Here is a 22531-nt window from a genome sequence, read left to right as displayed (position 1 = left end):
CCTATATATATATATATATATTACATATGCATGCATGTAATACTTATGTTATATATACTTATTCTTTCTCTTTTAGGTCCATGACTCCACGACATCTTGCAAGAAGTGTCATCTAGCGTATATGAAAAACACACTGTAACATAGTGATATAATATAATTAGTGATATATAATAAAACAGGCACTTTCATTTAATTTTGCTATTCTGTTCAAGTCTATTTAAAATATCATTTTTATCTGTCTATTCAATTTTTATGCGGTAAAAAAGAGTTCTGTCGTATATATATTAAGTAATATTAAGTAATATTTTTGAGCTGTGAAACCAAATTATGAAACGTAAGAACGCTTACTTTTCACTTAACAAGGTGTAACAGAGAAATAAAAATAATTTTAGATGAATAATTTCAGACCCGAACAGTACAGCAGAATTAGGAATTAAGTAGTAGAAAAAGTAATAATAATTTCCCAGATAGAAAACATGCGTCATTTTAACGTTATTTTTTATCATGCTTTGGTCATTTTTTGGTCCAAACTGACCACATTTGAACGTCAAAGTGACGTGTGCTTGCTAACTTATTGGGTTATTGACATAATGAGGAAATTATCTAAATAAAATGTAAACACGTACTTAATTGTTTTCATTAGGCGCTTCTATAGCTTCGTCCTGCGGTTCGCCCTGCTCGTCATCCCATAACCTGCGGGCTGTACGTCGCTCACGTGGCTCGCGGATATTCATTCTATGGCGTTGTTTTGCCGCCCGCAAAGCGTCGCGCATACATATCTGGAACTCCGTCCGGCTAGGTTTATTGAAGTGGCGATTATTGCTAACAGCGTCTGGGTAAAATAATATACATTTCATTTTTTCTTAAATTAAACGTATTATCGTGCATTTATTATAATTTGTTCTTGTAAAGTGACTTCCCTCAGGACGAGCAATTTCAAATTCAAATTTATAATGTAATATGTAAGCGTTACCATAAAAAAAAAAACTGCAGTACTAGAGAAGAAGTTTTTGATATCAATATTATAATTATATATGCATACAGTCGTGGGCAATAAGGTTGTTTGTTTTTTTTTTGTTTTTTGATGCAGTTTGGAACACAGCTGATAATCCAATCAAACAACTCAAATAGTAAACATATGTACATTTTGACATCAAAATTTGGTCAGATCAGACCAAAACATGACCGACGAATGACCAATATGACGTGTGCCCGCTACTTGAGAAGATTTCTTATTGCACAATTCGGCTACGCTCCGAACTGCATCGAGAAAAAGCAGTCCACGACTTTACATATACAGGATGTCCCATTTTAACGTCCCATTCCAAATAACTCTTCAGTATTGAAGTTTCAAGGAAAATAATCCGAATAAAAGTTGTAGGGATTTAAGTGAGCTACCTTATGATGACCTTGACTTTGACCTTGACCTCTATTTTCAAGGTCATTTGGAGGTCAACTTGCGTTTTTTAAATGGGCGCCTTGACTTTTGTTAACTTACTGATTATTGGAAATTTCAAAATCATCGAATTAACAAAAATCAGGGCGCTATTGTAACAATATATTCTTGAGACAAAATAAAGCATGAAAGTCTAGTACCACTTTTTCTTCCGACAAATAATTAGCGAGATATCGTAAGTTAAATACTGAAAAAGTTATCAAGTTTTCCTCAAATGTCGCAAAAAATATTAGACAAATAAAAAAATGTTTCAGACAAAAGTTGTTCAAATTAACTAGTAGAAAAAAACAGTGTAATAAAAAATAAGAGTTCCCGTTTAAAAAACGCAAGTTGACCTCCAAATGACCTTGAAAATAGAGGTCAAGGTCAAAGTCAAGGTCATCATAAGGTAGCTCACTTAAATCCCTACAACTTTTATTCGGATTATTTTCCTTGAAACTTCAATACTGAAGAGTTATTTGGAATGGGACGTTAAAATGGGACATCCTGTATATGTAAAGTCGTGGACTGCTTTTTCTCGATGCAGTTCGGAGCGTAGCCGAATTGTGCAATAAGAAATCTTCTCAAGTAGCGGGCACACGTCATATTGGTCATTCGTCGGTCATGTTTTGGTCTGATCTGACCAAATTTTGATGTCAAAATGTACATATGTTTACTATTTGAGTTGTTTGATTGGATTATCAGCTGTGTTCCAAACTGCATCAAAAAACAAAAAAAAAACAAACAACCTTATTGCCCACGACTGTATGCATATATAATTATAATATTGATATCAAAAACTTCTTCTCTAGTACTGCAGTTTTTTTTTTTATGGTAACGCTTACATATTACATTATAAATTTGAATTTGAAATTGCTCGTCCTGAGGGAAGTCACTTTACAAGAACAAATTATAATAAATGCACGATAATACGTTTAATTTAAGAAAAAATGAAATGTATATTATTTTACCCAGACGCTGTTAGCAATAATCGCCACTTCAATAAACCTAGCCGGACGGAGTTCCAGATATGTATGCGCGACGCTTTGCGGGCGGCAAAACAACGCCATAGAATGAATATCCGCGAGCCACGTGAGCGACGTACAGCCCGCAGGTTATGGGATGACGAGCAGGGCGAACCGCAGGACGAAGCTATAGAAGCGCCTAATGAAAACAATTAAGTACGTGTTTACATTTTATTTAGATAATTTCCTCATTATGTCAATAACCCAATAAGTTAGCAAGCACACGTCACTTTGACGTTCAAATGTGGTCAGTTTGGACCAAAAAATGACCAAAGCATGATAAAAAATAACGTTAAAATGACGCATGTTTTCTATCTGGGAAATTATTATTACTTTTTCTACTACTTAATTCCTAATTCTGCTGTACTGTTCGGGTCTGAAATTATTCATCTAAAATTATTTTTATTTCTCTGTTACACCTTGTTAAGTGAAAAGTAAGCGTTCTTACGTTTCATAATTTGGTTTCACAGCTCAAAAATATTACTTAATATTACTTAATATATATACGACAGAACTCTTTTTTACCGCATAAAAATTGAATAGACAGATAAAAATGATATTTTAAATAGACTTGAACAGAATAGCAAAATTAAATGAAAGTGCCTGTTTTATTATATATCACTAATTATATTATATCACTATGTTACAGTGTGTTTTTCATATACGCTAGATGACACTTCTTGCAAGATGTCGTGGAGTCATGGACCTAAAAGAGAAAGAATAAGTATATATAACATAAGTATTACATGCATGCATATGTAAATATATATATATATATATAGGATATATATAAATATATAGGATAGAATAAGTTTAGCATAAGATTTATCTAATTACGTGCCTGAACAACGTTTATTTTGCTCATATTTCTTATTTCAGTTCTTATCAGATGTTTTCGAGTTTGTCAGGCACAACTTCTTCTGATTCGTTTTCAGTTACAAAAATTTTAAGTTTTTAAATATTCCTATTCTTCCCCTTTTTTTGTTTATTAAATGCATAGGATAAAGAAGCATCAAGCACGTCAAGATTTTTTTTACTTTTTAATGTAATTAATAACATGAAAGTTTTAATTTTCTCCGTCAATGTTTTGAAAGGCTTTTTATATTTGTTTTAATATTCTCTTTACCATCTCTCTATTTTTGTTTTTCTATTTTTTATACCAGATCTTCTACTTTTAACTATATATTCTCTCATAATGTATAATGGAAGATCATGCGGATCTTTATCTGAAGATGACATTATCTGAAGAGAATGTTTTTTATAAATATGATTTTTTAAGTAAAGAGAGAGAGAGAGAGAGAGAGAGAGAGAGAGAGAGAGAGAGGAGAAAAGAAACATCAAAGTAAATTTTAATAACATTTTATGTACATACCCTGTCGCAAGCACGTAATTAGATAGCATTTACCGAGATATATAGTAAACATAGTAAAATTATACTAGATTGTAATATTATATTAGCTATATTATATAATAAATTTTGTAAAATTTTACAACATATAAAATAAGTTATGCTACTTTTACACATACAGGGTGATTCGTCGATATACAGTTCAATACGATGGATTTTCCATCCGTCGTACTGAACTGTATGTTGAAGAAACACCGTGTACAAAATAAATTGCTTTAAACAAATTTATTGTAAATCTTTGTAATACCTACCCTAAAATAATCCACCAAATGAATTATATATATATATATATGCGTGTGTGTGTGTGTGTGTGTGTAAGTATATATATAGATCGTGAAGGAGGCACCGCTAAAAAGCAAAATTTCGTGCACTATTTCTGCTGCATTTCTGCTGTTACTTTCAAATGGCACGTCGTGTTCGATTTTTGCCCTGTTTCTGCCGTTGTGTTTCAACGGCACGTCGTAAACGATTTCTGCCATATTTCTGTCATGTTTAAACTGCACGTCGTGAACGATTACTGCAGTGTTTCTGCTGTTACATTCGAACGACGCGTCGTGATCAACTTCTGCCTTATTTCTCCCGTCACAAGATATTACCCATTCAGCTTGATTTCTAACTGCTTGCTGTTCGCACGGTGTAAGGTCATTCTATATTCAATTTTGTGCTGCTGCTATTGGACATACTATGTCAGCATACAGTGCTTAAATTTTTATCTTGCTATGCTGACATATTGTACCTGATTTTTGCGGTAATTTTGCTTTCATATCATGATGCATTTCCTGTTATATTTCTGTTTTACTTTTGCGTACATTGTCTGACATTGCAGATCATGCTTTACTAATGCTACAATTATAACAGCATGACTTGCGGCACACATTTAGCAAAACCTGACATTAGCAGGCTTGGCTATCTGGGTATATACGTAGACTACACCCTGCAACAGGTGTTGTAAGCAATGCATACAGATAAGACTATATATATCTTGGGTATTTATTTGGTTTCCCGGATTTCACTTTGAAAATTGATTAGATTATAAGCTATTTCGATTCGCTTTTGCACAAACTGAACGAATTTTAAAGAAAAAAGTGTTATTCTACTCCGTAAAGCAATATGATTTTGATCAATATTGCAAATAACGGTATTATTTAGATTCAAGTTGCTATTTAATTATTATTTAAAATTTTATAAAAATAATAATAATATGGTAATGATATATATTTCAGAAGCTGTTCGTATATCCCACAGCGCAATGACAGACGACTATGCGGAATATGTATCGAAATGGCTTGCACAAACGACTGTACGGATTTCAGGGCAAAAAATTGAAGAAACGGTGGCTCATGATTAACAATATTATCATTTAATATATTTTTATTAATAGTTTTATTAATAGTATTAATATAATATTTTTCATTTATATGTGTTCCTTTTACATATATGTGTTCATAATTTTTTATAGTTCTTTGATGTTTTTCATTTATTTTTTACTACCAAAGTAGATAAAACACTTTATTTATGTTTTATATGTTTATATTTGTTACGAACACTATTATCTATGTGCACCATTTAGTATATTAATCAAAGAAGCAAATTTTTATTTAATATTAATTGTTGTAACATACTTTTATAAATAAATATATATATATGTTATAATTTTGATTTATTAATAGTTACAATACTACTGCGATTGCTATTTAACATAATATCTATAGTATGTGAGTCTAACTAATAACTTGCAATTATGATATCCTACATAATACAGCTGTTTGCTAATTTCTACAGATATCTTGTGGATATCAAATGACAAAAATACTTCAGTATATTATGACAATATTCAAATATCCGCTTTTTATTATATTTTTATAACAAAATATAACATTGACGTAATGTTATATTTCGTTTTAGATGTAATAAAAAGCGGACTTTTAATATCGCAATAATGTTATACTGATAATTTTGCCATCTGCTGGTATCTGTGGAAAAAAGATTAATACATAATTATGTTATATGGAATTGTATAACTACAAAATGTTGAATACATATTTTAGAATGGTTTAGTTGCATATATTAGAGCTATAGTTAGAGCTATATAATATTATATTATTTAATTTTGTATATTACAGCTATTACGCCACTCTACACACACACACACACACACACACACACACACACACACACACACACACACACACACACATGTATATATATAGGCATAATAGCTGTAACTTTATTGCATATATACTATATAACATTGTTATTGCAATATTACAATAGAATGTTGCAGTATTATTGCAGTATAATATTGCTGTAGTATTGCAGTATAATATTGCTGCGCTATTATAATACAATATTGCTGCATCATTGCAACGCAATATTACTACAAGCGGACATTTTAATGTTGCTGCAATATTACTGCACCATTGCAGCAACATTTTGCAATGATGTTGCAATGATAAAATCTTGCAAAACAAGATTGCTGCAATGTTGCTGCAATCTTTCTGTGCTGTATGGGATGATATATTTTTAAGAATCTTTGAGGTTTGATGACGTTATTATCCTCAGGAATCTTATGTGTAACATAAATTGTAAATTTTCGTACAAAAAATTGTTCATATAACATATGTACTGTTACACTGCTACTCGCACCAGTGTAACAGTGCAGCTGAGATTTATTGTCATTTATTGTCAGTGACGTTTATGTGACAAATAAAGTCATATTGATATCATTATGATATCATTATGACTTCTATGTTCTACCTGGGTACGGTGCTTGTTTTCGTGTTGGATTGCTTGCTGGATGAAAATATTACGTTCTGATTGGTACATTTCCGAAGATGGATGGAATTGCACCAATCAGAACGCAGCAATGGAACTACGTAAAATGATAGACGAAGAAATAGAAAAAAAATTCCTGTCTACGTAAAGAAAGTAACTATGTAAGTAAAATTGTGCATCATCGGGCTGTTTCGGTTGTCATCCGAAGTGCTGAAAATAGAAAGACCTTCATAGCTCTTTCTATCTCTATTTCCTAATCTTTATGAGGCAGTTTATATAATGACATGTGTACGTTCTCTAGTTTTAGCGTGTCTTTCTTGCTAATGCTATTAAAATATTTGATTAATTATGAGTGGTAAAGTGAGTGAAAATTCGTATGAATTTAAAAGATATTATGCGTAAATATTATTTTATATTATATTGAATATATAAATCTTATCACATACACACATAAAATTACTTAATTAAATTAAATTCATATTTGAACCACCTTATATTTGTTCCATTTCTTATATTTTAATCAATAATGAAATAAAATATGAAAATTATATTAAAACTTTATTAGTATATGTTATTATTTATAAGTATCATTATTTATTTATGAAACTAAAAGTTTTATTCAATAATTTACCCTAACTGCACCGTACATTCCTGATAGCAAATATGTTCAGAAAACATCAAAGGGATGTCCTGGAGATGTCCTATATCCTCAGGGCGGCCTGGGATGTCTCTGGACGTCCCTAGGAGATTTATACTAATCAAATGGATTGCTTCTATCTCTTAAAAATATGCGTTCTAATCGTAAATTTTCTTTTTCTTCTTCTTCTATTTTTTCTCCCATTAAAATTCTCATTATTGCATCCATTGGTCTATCTCTTTGTCTCTCTTTTTTTACAAATATTAATTTCTTTTCTAATAAATCCTTTTTAGTTGAAGATTGTTTAATATTCACTAACTGAGAGAGAGAGGTTATTAGAAATAAAATAATAAATTAGTTTATTATAAATATTAATATTCTTATTAATAATAAGATATATAAATAAAATGTATGTTTATAGGATAAAAATGACAAAAAATCTTATGTATATTATTAAATGAGGTTATATTAGCTGTACACATTCATTTAATCCATAATGGAAAAAAATATCAAAACAGCCAAATAATATTTAGTAATTTCATAAAAATCACTATACTATTTTATCCGTTACCGAACGTTTTTAGCTAAAACATTAAAGATAGTATAACATAATCCTCTATAACCGAAGATTCCCGATCTGTCATAGAAAAGCTATTAGGTAGTACGAATTATTATAAGCATCAACTTTCCTGTCTTATCTATTTTCTTTTCCTTGCTTACGCCTTTCTATATCTATAAAATTACGTAGTATCACCACAGTATTTTCATCCAGCAAGCAATTCAGCACAAAAACAAGCACCGTGTGCCGCTGGCTTTACTTACTATCTTCCTTAAAAAAGTAGAGTGAACAAGAACCATATACATTTTGCTGTTATCGTCAGGACGGACGTAGTGTGCACGCATTTTTTCAGGGGGCGCGTCGGAAAAAGCATCTTGGCATAACTGGTCTGGTGGCCGCTCTTAGATTTCTCTCTGATAATATACAAGAGATGTCAATTTTTATTTAAACTATTTATAGTTTTTAATCTTTTTATAATGAATGTAACTGTAAAAAGTAAATCATATATACAAACGAATTTCTCTTTACTGTTCAATAATATATTTTCTCCAGGTAATTAATATAAATTTTGTTCTTGGCTGCGCTCCGATGTTCATTCTGAGCATTGAGAATCTATAGTATAGGTGACACAAACTATGTATTTTTAGTACTGGCACTGGCAGTGAATATCGGAACGCAGCTTTTGTCTAACTTATTTTTTCTCTTATCATATTCGTGCTTAAATTCTCGGTCTTGATCTATTTATATACACATTATATCGTTCAATCGATTTGTCTAACCGAACAAAAATAGGTAACTCTCTTAATATTGTCTATCTTTCCTTCGCGTTTTGACCGTCAACGCTTCTTCCAGTATAACACATCACTCAATAAGTTCGTAGGATAACATATAAATGGCGCTACTATTGACAAATCCATATGATTTTTAGGAAGTACTAACCTTCAAATGATACGTGTCAAAATTTCATGACAATCGGACGTTTAGTTCACAAGTTACAATGGTTCGAAGTGGGTACCGCGTTTGCTCACAGTCAATCAAAAACAGCAACGCGTCGACGATTCAGCGGGATTTGGAGCTGTTTTAGCGCAATAAAAAGGATTTTTTGATGCGGTATGTGACAATGGATGAAACATGGATCCATCACTACACTCCAGAGTCAAATTGGCAGTCAGCTGAGTGGACAGCAACCGGCGAAATCCGCCCAAAGCCGAAACTGAAGCCTATTTTGAGGTCAAAGATAAATCGTTCTACAAAAAAGCCATCGAAATGTTAGAGAAGCGTTGGAATCAATGTATCACTCTTGAAAGAGACTATGTAGATGAATAAAGTCAAATTTTGCCTAAAAATTGTTGTTTTATTAGTCATCCTACGAACTTATTGAGTGATGTGTTACATATATTTCAGTAGTTTAGTCTTATCACTCATACATTTCTAATTTGACACACAGATATGTGTGCACATACATCGAAAATATGTCGCTCTTTTATATTATACATTTTATATATTTTTTTAATCTTTTTCTCTCTATCTAAATGTGTGTCATATATTATGTATGTATATATATATATATATATATATAATGTAGAGAGAATAAATGTAATACAGTATAGTTAAAAATAACAAATTTGTTATTATTCTATAACTTTTTGCATAATACATAAATTAAGACTATAAAAAAAAATTTGTATGTAAATTTTTCAATATAAACAATATAAAATTTTCCAAATTCATGATTATTTTACAGAAGTTTTGTTAATTGTTTGTATTACATTCATTTTTATTACATTGAATTGTACTTTTTACATTTTCTCCTCTCAATTGATGGTTTGTTCTTTTCAAAGAATTTGCAGGACTAGTACAAGTTAGCATATTATTTTATTCTAACTTATGCATCATAACATGCACTAATTCAGAAACTTTTTCGAAAAGGAACAGATTATGAATATCATTATAAGTTGGTTCATTTCTAAAAAAACTTTTGAACTAGTATAATAAATTAAAGTGAAACAAGTATATTTTCTTTTACTTTAACTTATTGCACTAATGTATATTAGTTAAAAAGTTCTTCAAAAACAAATAAATCTCTATTTACTTTCTTATTTACATTCATTTTAAATGCAAAATGTGTAAATGCAATTTAAAATAAAATTTTAGATTTATTTTTTATGCTTTCTGTATATTGTAAAATAAAAAAAATATATAAACTTTGGGTAAGAAAAAAAATCAGATATGTATAGTGTTATAAAAAAAAAAACATTAAACTTCTATTTACATATATCATTAGATGATTGTAAAAATATGGTATTTTCTCAAATTGCTCAGTGTTAAACTTTCAGAGATTTGCAAGAATCAATTAATGTTTTAAATTTGATATAATTTCTTATTCAATATATATCTTACTATAATTCTGCATATAAAAATTATACTCATAATATACACAAAATAACAATATAATAATATTAAGTTAATACAATTTCTCGATCAATTTGACATTTTTCCAACATATTACATATCAATCTAGTTCTACATATTATTGGTGGAAGAAAAATTATACATTTATATATACTTTTTTGCATAATAATTTTGTCATTAGCAAAGAAAAGTCGTTAAAGAAGTATTTAATTTTCTAGGAATTGGGTTAATGTTTAATAAATGCTAATGATACTTGTTGGTGCCTAGGAGGATTGCTCAAGTTTAGGATTGAAGGAATAACATACATCTTGAATCAGCTAAATACATATATATATACACATATATATGTGTATATATCACATACATCACACTCACACATGTATATATGTTTGTATATATCTATGCATTTGTATGTATACACAATATCTATATAACACAAATGTGTATATACATATACATACATGGTGTATGCATACACACATATACATATATATACAACACACATACATTTTTTTATTACCTGTGTAAGCAATGGTCACATCTTTCGTCACGTACTGCCAATTTTACAACATAGGCAAATGCATTTTCATATAAAATAGTGGTGCCTTTGTTAACAGGCATGCGCTTACAATATTGACTCTTGATTCTCATTTCTTTCAAACTTCGAATTCTAACTTCTTTCGCCAGATATTTTTTTTGTCACTTCCGTATAATAAATGAAGGGAAACGTTACACTTTACTGCTTCGTATGATTGCACCTCCTCTTTGTCTTTCTCTGTCGCGTTCTTTCCATTTTACTCTGCTGACATAGGAGACTCGAACGCGTGTTCTATTTTAAGATCGGTTTATTTTCAGATGACGTATAATTGGAACTAATAACAAAACTCTTAATTTAGTGATTTTTCACTAACGTCTTTCTCAGTTTTTTCATTTTCTAATTATATAATTAAGATAAATCTGGAACGTTTTTTGTAGACATTTAATTAAGTTAAATTATAATGGAATTGGTCGACGAATCTCTCTAATAAGAATTCGTAATCTTAGATCTTCAGATAATGCGGAAGCATAGTGTCGGTACTAAAACTCAAGTCCTAAAGCGATTGGTTCGGTACAATTAAAAATGGGCGAATTAAAAACACGTGGAAAAAAATATATTTTCTCCATTGACCGCAGTGTTATATGTACAATGCCATCTTTCATAATATAAATTAATTTTACGTACGGTGTTTTCTTTTTTTCCACGTTAACATTATAGTCTTAAATAAGATGTTAGATAGTTTTATTGACTATCTTGAATTTTTTTTAATATCTGGTTGCAGTGTGTGTGCGTTAATATATATTTCAATTAACCATATGACGATCACTTTAGGTTGCTATTCTGTACATGCTTACCGACAACTGTCAGTATATGTATTGTTCAGTACATGTAGTTGCACGGGTATAGAATCATATAATCAGATATAAAATAGCTATGCATGATATTTACTAAACTGATAATTGTCAATAAGCTTGTACAGAATGCAGCTTCTGGGCTAATAATATATATCCTGACATGCTGAATTTCTTCTTTTGATGTTTGACACACAACAAATCGCTTAAGTGTTTTTGAGCATAAAAAGGGACAGGAATGGGAGACATATTTTCTTAACTTTTGTGATAACCCAATAATTGCATATTCTTCACACCTTTAGTAATGCCATTTTTACCATTCTTTCTTATGTTCATCCATCGATACCCCACCTGGACCTAGAGAAACTATCATCAAGAGGCCTCCAATAACTGATAATGTCTACAACAAAATATAAATGTATAAATTAATTTTTTTCTTTTTCTTTATCTTTCATTTAGTTTCTTCAGTCATAGGTAGCACATAGAAATAATTAAATTAACAAAATTAAATTTACCTGGAAGAAATCATATTTGAGGAAGTCCCTAAGTGGCTTATAGTCAGGAATACTCCACCATGCATTATGATAGAAATTGAGTCCAGTGAGCAGCAGCACAAGTAATAATGCACTTAGCTTTGTTTTATAACCAATGGTTACCAATACCATGAGAATACTGCCAAGAATATCTTGCAAGATTTGTAAGAAAGATATCTCAAAACGAATCAGAGTGATGAACATAAACGCCAGCAGGATTCGGCCAGCAAGTTGTAACAAATTTTTGGGCTTATTATCACCAAGACTGGGTACACCAGCAAATAGTGATCTGCCTTCTACTCTGGACTCAGCCAATACCAGCAGAAGTGCTCCTATTAGTGCTAGATTTCTGAACAAAAATTGCATGTCCCATAGGATGCTATATGCAATGGTCTGAAGGATTACTATGAAGAATAAAACACCACAGGCTATGCTGACTCGCCATCTGCCAATCACCATGACACATCCACCCAGCTGACCAACTAAATTTACTAGCACAAATATAGTTGCTAGAAATTTGCCACAGCCCCATGAAGCATTCATATATTCTCTTTGGTCGCTCCATTGGAACCACATTCGTAGGCCATCTTCCAGGAATGTGGCTATGAGACATACTCTTGCCAATGTTGGAAGCACATGTTTGCCATTACGAATTACCTAAAATATAACAATATATTATTAATAGTAATAAATTTTATAACATTAAATTCACTTGACTTAATTGTTTGTAATTGAGTAAAAAAAGTATATTATTAAATTAATAAAGTTTTTTTCATCAGGTAGCTTATCAGATTGTAAATACAAAATGATTGGAAAGTTGTTTTCTTATTAACCATAATTTCTAATGGTCTTGAAGTTTATTATTTTTTTAGTAAGAATTATACTTTTGTTATATTAGGCCTATTCTTTTTTAAAAAATTATGTTTTTGTTATATTGGATCTATTCTTTTTCAAAGTATTTTTGAAATAGTGCAATAAGTTTGAAAGAAAATATATCTGCTTCACTCTAACTTATTGCATTAGTTCAGAAATTCTTCAAAAAAGTATAGACCTTTTGTATTCTTTGTTAATTCAAGTTAATTAATAATATAAAATAAATATAGATTGACAAGCCTTTTAGCTTAACAATAAATAATATGTTACATTATCACATATAAAAGTAGGTCTGTGAAAGTGGGATAATCCACATGCTCGGTGAGATTTCATCATAAACATCAACCAAATTTTTCTATATTACAATGTCCTTAATGATAAATTGAGTGTTACATTATCGTTTAAATTCTAAATACACAACAAATAATGACAATAGTTATCATTATCGATATTAAGCGAAAATCGTAAGGATTCAGTATATGCATATACTGAGACATATGTGATTGTATATATAAAAATTTGTTAAGTATCTGCGTCAATCGTATCATATACTTATAGTGGCCAGTAAAAGACATAAAATATAATAACTTTTGTAATGATAGATCATAAAACTAGTTTCGTTTAGCTTCATTCGGCTTCGCCTAGAGTTTGTGATACACCTGTGGATTTCATAGTCTGCAATTTCTTGCAGATGAAATATAAAGATTCATATTATGGGCGCATAATTTACGATCAATTCATAAGACGAGGATACGCGTGAATATAGAAATAAGTAACCGTGGTGATGTTTACAATAGATACATATAACTATTTTTTTTACTTTTTAGAATCTCATTTGTTTGCTCCCACTTTTGCTCATTTCGAATTTTCTTTTAACAGAATTTGCGATTGAAGTTGCGTCTCGTGCAACAATGCAGAAAAACGTAGGATTGTGCTGAAAAATTCATCACCTGGTCAGCGATCTCCTCCGCTTTCGAAACCATTTCTTGTGAGATCACCATTGTGTTTTATTCTGAACTCGAAAAAGTGGCCATACACAGATATATACACGTGCGCATACGCAAGTGACACAACCGCGACGACGCGCGGAACAAAACCACTGGAGTGAATTGACGACAGTGGGAAAAGATAAAGCACGAAAGAAGAAAAGAGACAGAATGAAACAGTGAGCTCGCAATTAGTGCGAAGCGGCCGAAGGAATTCGAAAATATCCGAACTCAATCGAGTCGCTACGAATGATGTGGAGATGGGATGGCCGATGCTAAGCGTCATTTCCGGTATACGTGTACTTTGTAAAAGTTTTTACTATGCAGCGCTGATGATCGTTGCCGCTTCTTATGAAGAATTCACACTCAAGAATGAATAAATATAAAATCAGGGTACCTATTATGGAACTCGTCGGAATTGATTCCGATCGGGATAATTCCGTTTCCCCTAGAAAAGACAATAGAAATCTAGGAAATAACAATAAATTCGATCGGAATCGATTCCGACCAGTTCCATAATAGGTACCCTGGTCAGAATTGACCTGTATTCATAAAGCCTGTTCCGAAATTGGTTTCGGATATTGTGGTTTTAGTTATAAGGTTGGTAGGCTTTAAATTAACTTAAGCCAGCGGCACACGGTGCTTGTTTTCGTGCTGGATTGCTTGCTGGATGAAAATGCTGCGTTCTGATTGGTATATTTCCGAAGATGGATGGAAATGCACCAATCAGAACGCAGTATTTTCATCCAGCAAGCAATCCAACACGAAAACAAGCACCGTGTGCCGCTGGCTTTAGATACGTTTTGGGCATCAATCATGAGGTGCGTTCCGCTTCACCCATATGCGTGCATTTATCTATAGTTCATGTCACGTATACTATAAAAAATGCGCGCATATACGTGAAACGGAACGCATCCATGAATCTTTTCACCTGAGTTCGATTTTACTATCGATATATAACTTTTTTCCCTAGCATGAAATCGTGAAAAGTGAACAATTTCTCAATATTTGTAATAATTATAATAATAATTGTAATAATAATTATTATAAACTTGCTTTATTTAATGCACATCTGTATTTATGCTGCATAATACTGTTGTAATTTTTTCTTAGTATATTTAACGCAAAATTTTTAATCATATCAGAGAGAAGCCTGAGAGCGGGCATGGCTGCATTTACAGCGTTATGGAAAAGTTGGCTGATTCGCAGCGCCAACTGGGTCCATTTTTCATGGACATGAACTAAGCCATACTAAGACATACTAAGCCAATGTCCACGATTTGTCGGTACTATTCCGTGCTATGTCCATAATTATTTGGTTCTGTTCTGTGCTATGTTCACGAGCGAGCTAGATTACTTAGATAAAAACGAAGAATCGGTCTTCGTCTCACCACCAGCGAATAGACAATCGCGACGAAGCGAGCCAGCAGCGATGTTATCGTAAGGCAGACGTCGCCCCTTTCACCCCCTTGTTTTCCTTTCCACATTGTTTTATATTCATAATTCGGGAAGAAAATAATTTCGAGAGTTCGGACGATTTCTAGCAATGACGCGACAGAGATAACGCGCGGCCACATTAATTTGTCATGACTTTTATATTACTTACAATTACATAAACGCCCATGTGTGCAAATTATAGATAATTATTGCGCGTATGTTTTAATATTGTACAATATGGCATATAATAACAACTTCATTTCTTGCAGTATTTTTTTAAGATCTTCGTTGAGATCGTGAATTAATTATTTTCTTCATCAATCAGTTTTCTGCAAAAATTACGACTTTTTAAATAAAATATTGTTGTGCCCGCGCGTGAAAGAAATAACTCGGGATAAACTAAACGAGAAAAGCTTTATTTACAGCCAAGAAAAACGGATCTTAATCAATCTCAAAATAATCGCACGAATTCGCTTTACGTCCGTACGCTGTGACAGGACTAGAGCGACTCTCTACTCTAGTTGTTAGTAAACAAACTCCTTGACAACGATAACAGCTGTCAAACATTCTCTATATGCCTTCTTCACAGTCTTCTCCCAAGAGCGTGGGAACAATACGTTCCCCAAAGTTGTGGGCACAACAATATAAAACGTTTCTCTTCTCTTCTCTCCGAAGAGTTAATTAAAACATATGTACTCCACAGAGTCAACTAACAAATGTGTAGTCAGAAGAGTCAATTTAAAAGTGTACTCCGAAAAGTCAATTTAATAGCGTATTCCGAAGAGTCAATTTTAAAGCGTACTCTGAAAAATCTAATTAATATTATAATCCGAAAAGTCAATTTATAATAGAATATTTACTTCGATGATTCAGCTAAAGAAAAAAACATTTACTTATTATTATATTCAGAGAATAACATTTAATTTATTATTTATACTTATCTTACTTATGCTTACCCTACATATGCTTCTTTGAATGAAAAATTTAATTTGTTGACTGATTCAGATTCAGATTTGTTAAAATATCTCTTATGCGCAACTCTTGAACAGGTAGGTAGTAAAATAACTTTTTTTCTTTACGAATTTTATAAACTTTTCACGAACATAAAAATTGAAAGATTCTCAGAGAACAAATAACTTTTCTTGAACATTTAAATCAAAGGAAAATCTTTTCCCATTAATAAAGAATGAATAATTAATATCTCACACGAGAGGAATCTTCATCCTTGAAATAACCGCGTGATTTTGCTTTTAGAAAAGTATAATATTGATGTAATAGTAACAAATGCTACCCAATAATGGTGCAAATCTTAAACGTTTTTGAGAAATGCAGTTTGAAGTTTAGTCTCTTCTGTTAATGTTGTTATAGCAGAAGAATTACCAATTTGCTTCAGTAGCGCAGATCAGACTTTGTGATATGAGCGTAGAGGTTGTTCAAGTGTGTTATTTTTACTATCACAGGGAGAACTATGTAGAATGTATAATAATACGCAGACAAATTCTTTACATAATCATACTTATTTCTTTTAGCATGAATAAAAATGATCAATGCTAACGTGATAAGTGTATATCGCAATTGTACGTGTACGCAATTGTACACATACACACACACACGTTCACACGTATACCAATGACGTCAAAACCGAACAATTCGTGAAAATCTTTTATTGATCGCAATTGTATGCAAAGACGAAAGAGAAGTACACGGGTCTCCGTGGATATCTCGTCATATTGATTGTCTATGAGCTGATAAACAATTGATCTCCGATATTTACAAGTTACGCTTGTCCGCAGCTTGTTCGGTTTTGATATCATTGGTATCAGTGATGCGAATTTGGTGACGGGCTTGCACGAGGATTCTCCTCCCCCTCCCTTATACGCACACAGCCAGCTCGGTCAATCCGCGTGAGCCACGCGATCGGCAATTGTCGACGCGCCGAGCGAGCGAGAGAGAGAGAGAGAGAATATCATTCCCTCCTTGTCGCTCTCGTTCTCGCTCAGCGAGCGAGCCTAATTCTTTCTTACCCATAATCTGAATCGCGGGCGCGACTGTCTCTCTCTCCTTTCCTCTCTATGACAATACTGAAAAGTTTTGTCTACTCGGCGCACCGAAATTATTACAAATAATATTTTATTATTAATAATATTATTATTTGTAATATATATTATTTGTAATATTATTATTTGTAATTTTATTTGTAATTGTATAATAATGTTACAAATAATACAAATTTTTACAAATTTTATTTGTAAAAGTTTATATCATTCGTAATATTACTTGTAATAGTATTAATAATATTCGGCGCCAAGAAAATGAAATATATTTTATTAATTATTTTGCGGAGTTGGGCAGGTTCACAGGTTTGATTATTGAATTGTTTAATAATATTTTAAGAATAATTTTAAGTTATACAAGGATGTAGTATGAAATATAAAAGAATATTGTAACAGAATCAAGAAGTACGAAATGAAACCTCTTTGCTTTTATTACAATACCCTGTAAGTTAATAAATATTTTTCATACAGTATTAAATAATCTCCAAAAACAATTACATCCGTGAAATTTTCTATCTGCGCAAAAAAAATTCATAAAATATATTTGTTTCGTCGCTCTAAATGAGAAAACTCTCAGAACAATGTTATAGTTGTTCAATGCACTACTCAATAAAAATATAATAATACCATGTTTGTATGTGTGAAGAATATTCGCTAACTTACAGGATATTGTAATAAAAGCAAGGAGGTTTTATTTCGTACTTCTAAGGCCAAGACTTATTAACGGCTAAAGACATATTCGAATTGATCTTGCCTTAATTGGTCGGATCAGTGATCGGTCTTGCCTTAAGTTCCAAGCCTCATAACTCGGAAAGTACTCGATGAAATGTAACTTTGTTAGAGTGTTTTGGAATGCTCTCGAGATAAGCTACAAGAATATGTAATAAAAAATCGTAGTTTCTATTTAAAAAAACATTAATGACCTTGGCCTGATTTTGACAAGGTCACTTCACTCAAGGTTGACCTTGAGTGGAGGAGTCAAGGCGAGGTCAATGCCAACATGATTTTTTTTAATGGAATATCCTACTTTTTATCACACAGTGTTAAAGATGACAGCGAGACGTTTCCGAAATACTACTTGATGACCTATTTTTGTTGAGAATTGTCTGAGTTATGAGCTTTAGAATTTACGGTGCCGCCAGCATTAGTATTATTCAGGATGTACCACGTGGAGGTCGCATGATCGAACTTTACATCTCACCCCTGTGTATGTGTGTGTGTATGCGTGTGTATGTGTCAGCAAAAATAAGGTTCGTCCCTTCGCGGTTCGTCATTACCGCAGTATTTAATGACTCCAAAACCTCCCTGCTATGTGTATGTGTATGTGTGTGTATGCGCGCGCGCGTGTGTATGTAGACGGGTTTTTATTGAATGAAGTATTCAAATTGTCTTCCGTCTGCTGCTTGACAATAACCTTATCGTAGATGAAATTCATTTAAAACGTTTCGTCTCATTTCTGGTGAAATAAGATTTACTTGGTGCAGTATGTGTTCCCTAAGGTCTGCCAAGTTAGCAGGTTTCATTCCGTACACATTGTTTTTAACATATCCCCATAAGAAGTAGTCTAATGGAGAAAGATCTGGTGATCTAGAGGGCCACTCTATTTCTCCACATCTTGTTATCCATCGGTTTGGGAAAGTATCAGTTAAAAATTGACGCACAACTACTGCATAGTCCTTATCTCTGCTGACACATACACACGCATACACACACACATACACAGGGGGGAGATGTAAAGTTCGATCATGCGACCTCCACGTGGTACATCCTGAATAATACTAATGCTGGCGGCACCGTAAATTCTAAAGCTCATAACTCAGACAATTCTCAACAAAAATAGATCATCAAGTAGTATTTCGGAAACGTCTCGCTGTCATCTTTAACACTGTGTGATAAAAAGTAGGATATTCCATTAAAAAAAATCATGTTGGCATTGACCTCGCCTTGACTCCTCCACTCAAGGTCAACCTTGAGTGAAGTGACCTTGTCAAAATCAGGCCAAGGTCATTAATGTTTTTTTAAATAGAAACTACGATTTTTTATTACATATTCTTGTAGCTTATCTCGAGAGCATTCCAAAACACTCTAACAAAGTTACATTTCATCGAGTACTTTCCGAGTTATGAGGCTTGGAACTTAAGGCAAGACCGATCACTGATCCGACCAATTAAGGCAAGATCAATTCGAATATGTCTTTAGCCGTTAATAAGTCTTGGCCTTAGAAGTACGAAATAAAACCTCCTTGCTTTTATTACAATATCCTGTAAGTTAGCGAATATTCTTCACACATACAAACATGGTATTATTATATTTTTATTGAGTAGTGCATTGAACAACTATAACATTGTTCTGAGAGTTTTCTCATTTAGAGCGACGAAACAAATATATTTTATGAATTTTTTTTGCGCAGATAGAAAATTTCACGGATGTAATTGTTTTTGGAGATTATTTAATACTGTATGAAAAATATTTATTAACTTACAGGGTATTGTAATAAAAGCAAAGAGGTTTCATTTCGTACTTCTTGATTCTGTTACAATATTCTTTTATATTTCATACTACATCCTTGTATAACTTAAAATTATTCTTAAAATATTATTAAACAATTCAATAATCAAACCTGTGAACCTGCCCAACTCCGCAAAATAATTAATAAAATATATTTCATTTTCTTGGCGCCGAATATTATTAATACTATTACAAGTAATATTACGAATGATATAAACTTTTACAAATAAAATTTGTAAAAATTTGTATTATTTGTAACATTATTATACAATTACAAATAAAATTACAAATAATAATATTACAAATAATATATATTACAAATAATAATATTATTAATAATAAAATATTATTTGTAATAATTTCGGTGCGCCGAGTAGACAAAACTTTTCAGTATTGTCATAGAGAGGAAAGGAGAGAGAGACAGTCGCGCCCGCGATTCAGATTATGGGTAAGAAAGAATTAGGCTCGCTCGCTGAGCGAGAACGAGAGCGACAAGGAGGGAATGATATTCTCTCTCTCTCTCTCTCGCTCGCTCGGCGCGTCGACAATTGCCGATCGCGTGGCTCACGCGGATTGACCGAGCTGGCTGTGTGCGTATAAGGGAGGGGGAGGAGAATCCTCGTGCAAGCCCGTCACCAAATTCGCATCACTGATACCAATGATATCAAAACCGAACAAGCTGCGGACAAGCGTAACTTGTAAATATCGGAGATCAATTGTTTATCAGCTCATAGACAATCAATATGACGAGATATCCACGGAGACCCGTGTACTTCTCTTTCGTCTTTGCATACAATTGCGATCAATAAAAGATTTTCACGAATTGTTCGGTTTTGACGTCATTGGTATACGTGTGAACGTGTGTGTGTGTATGTGTACAATTGCGTACACGTACAATTGCGATATACACTTATCACGTTAGCATTGATCATTTTTATTCATGCTAAAAGAAATAAGTATGATTATGTAAAGAATTTGTCTGCGTATTATTATACATTCTACATAGTTCTCCCTGTGATAGTAAAAATAACACACTTGAACAACCTCTACGCTCATATCACAAAGTCTGATCTGCGCTACTGAAGCAAATTGGTAATTCTTCTGCTATAACAACATTAACAGAAGAGACTAAACTTCAAACTGCATTTCTCAAAAACGTTTAAGATTTGCACCATTATTGGGTAGCATTTGTTACTATTACATCAATATTATACTTTTCTAAAAGCAAAATCACGCGGTTATTTCAAGGATGAAGATTCCTCTCGTGTGAGATATTAATTATTCATTCTTTATTAATGGGAAAAGATTTTCCTTTGATTTAAATGTTCAAGAAAAGTTATTTGTTCTCTGAGAATCTTTCAATTTTTATGTTCGTGAAAAGTTTATAAAATTCGTAAAGAAAAAAAGTTATTTTACTACCTACCTGTTCAAGAGTTGCGCATAAGAGATATTTTAACAAATCTGAATCTGAATCAGTCAACAAATTAAATTTTTCATTCAAAGAAGCATATGTAGGGTAAGCATAAGTAAGATAAGTATAAATAATAAATTAAATGTTATTCTCTGAATATAATAATAAGTAAATGTTTTTTTCTTTAGCTGAATCATCGAAGTAAATATTCTATTATAAATTGACTTTTCGGATTATAATATTAATTAGATTTTTCAGAGTACGCTTTAAAATTGACTCTTCGGAATACGCTATTAAATTGACTTTTCGGAGTACACTTTTAAATTGACTCTTCTGACTACACATTTGTTAGTTGACTCTGTGGAGTACATATGTTTTAATTAACTCTTCGGAGAGAAGAGAAGAGAAACGTTTTATATTGTTGTGCCCACAACTTTGGGGAACGTATTGTTCCCACGCTCTTGGGAGAAGACTGTGAAGAAGGCATATAGAGAATGTTTGACAGCTGTTATCGTTGTCAAGGAGTTTGTTTACTAACAACTAGAGTAGAGAGTCGCTCTAGTCCTGTCACAGCGTACGGACGTAAAGCGAATTCGTGCGATTATTTTGAGATTGATTAAGATCCGTTTTTCTTGGCTGTAAATAAAGCTTTTCTCGTTTAGTTTATCCCGAGTTATTTCTTTCACGCGCGGGCACAACAATATTTTATTTAAAAAGTCGTAATTTTTGCAGAAAACTGATTGATGAAGAAATAATTAATTCACGATCTCAACGAAGATCTTAAAAAAATACTGCAAGAAATGAAGTTGTTATTATATGCCATATTGTACAATATTAAAACATACGCGCAATAATTATCTATAATTTGCACATATGGGCGTTTATGTAATTGTAAGTAATATAAAAGTCATGACAAATTAATGTGGCCGCGCGTTATCTCTGTCGCGTCATTGCTAGAAATCGTCCGAACTCTCGAAATTATTTTCTTCCCGAATTATGAATATAAAACAATGTGGAAAGGAAAACAAGGGGGTGAAAGGGGCGACGTCTGCCTTACGATAACATCGCTGCTGGCTCGCTTCGTCGGAT

At 32.2% G+C, this 22531-nt stretch overlaps 2 protein-coding genes and 1 long non-coding RNA gene across 3 annotated transcripts in view; 1 reads left to right on the top strand and 2 right to left on the bottom strand.

The window, feature by feature from the left end:
• The window catches only part of Smyd3 (SET and MYND domain containing, class 3), a 51167-nt gene extending 39877 nt beyond the window's left edge, over positions 1-11290 (bottom strand). The window contains exon 1 of the mRNA XM_025297817.1: positions 10772-11290. Coding sequence (XP_025153602.1) covers positions 10772-10902 — 131 coding nt within the window. The 5' untranslated portion in view covers positions 10903-11290. The remainder of the gene's footprint in view (positions 1-10771) is intronic.
• Positions 8475-9020, top strand: LOC105187713 (uncharacterized). Its single transcript, XR_850135.3, has 2 exons — positions 8475-8631; positions 8768-9020. It is a non-coding gene; the product is annotated as an uncharacterized LOC105187713 (long non-coding RNA).
• Positions 11291-11490: 200 nt separating the features above from the next.
• Surf4 (Surfeit locus protein 4) lies at positions 11491-14494 on the bottom strand. Its single transcript, XM_011148694.2, has 3 exons — positions 13997-14494; positions 12156-12830; positions 11491-12040 (listed from the first exon to the last, which is right to left on the bottom strand). Exons 1-3 carry the CDS (start codon positions 14045-14047, stop codon positions 11954-11956), a joined length of 813 nt encoding a protein of 270 aa, XP_011146996.1. The 5' UTR covers positions 14048-14494; the 3' UTR covers positions 11491-11953.
• Positions 14495-22531: the final 8037 nt, after the last annotated feature.

This window comes from Harpegnathos saltator, unplaced genomic scaffold, assembly GCF_003227715.2.
Source record: "Harpegnathos saltator strain DR-91 unplaced genomic scaffold, Hsal_v8.6 scaffold189, whole genome shotgun sequence".
Taxonomy (NCBI): domain Eukaryota; kingdom Metazoa; phylum Arthropoda; class Insecta; order Hymenoptera; family Formicidae; genus Harpegnathos; species Harpegnathos saltator.
The sequence above is the reverse complement of the archived record's forward strand: the minus strand, read 5'-3'. Positions and strand labels throughout refer to the sequence as shown.

Bases quoted from the DNA above. Each gene is read 5' to 3' on its own strand.
- Surf4 (XM_011148694.2), bottom strand. From the start codon at position 14,047: ATGGTGATCTCACAAGAAATGGTTTCGAAAGCGGAGGAGATCGCTGAC. The intron at 12,831-13,996 runs GTGATGAATTTT...GTTATATTTTAG, and splicing joins CGGAGGAGATCGCTGACCAG to GTAATTCGTAATGGCAAACA. The intron at 12,041-12,155 runs GTAAATTTAATT...ATTTTGTTGTAG, and splicing joins TCAAATATGATTTCTTCCAG to ACATTATCAGTTATTGGAGG.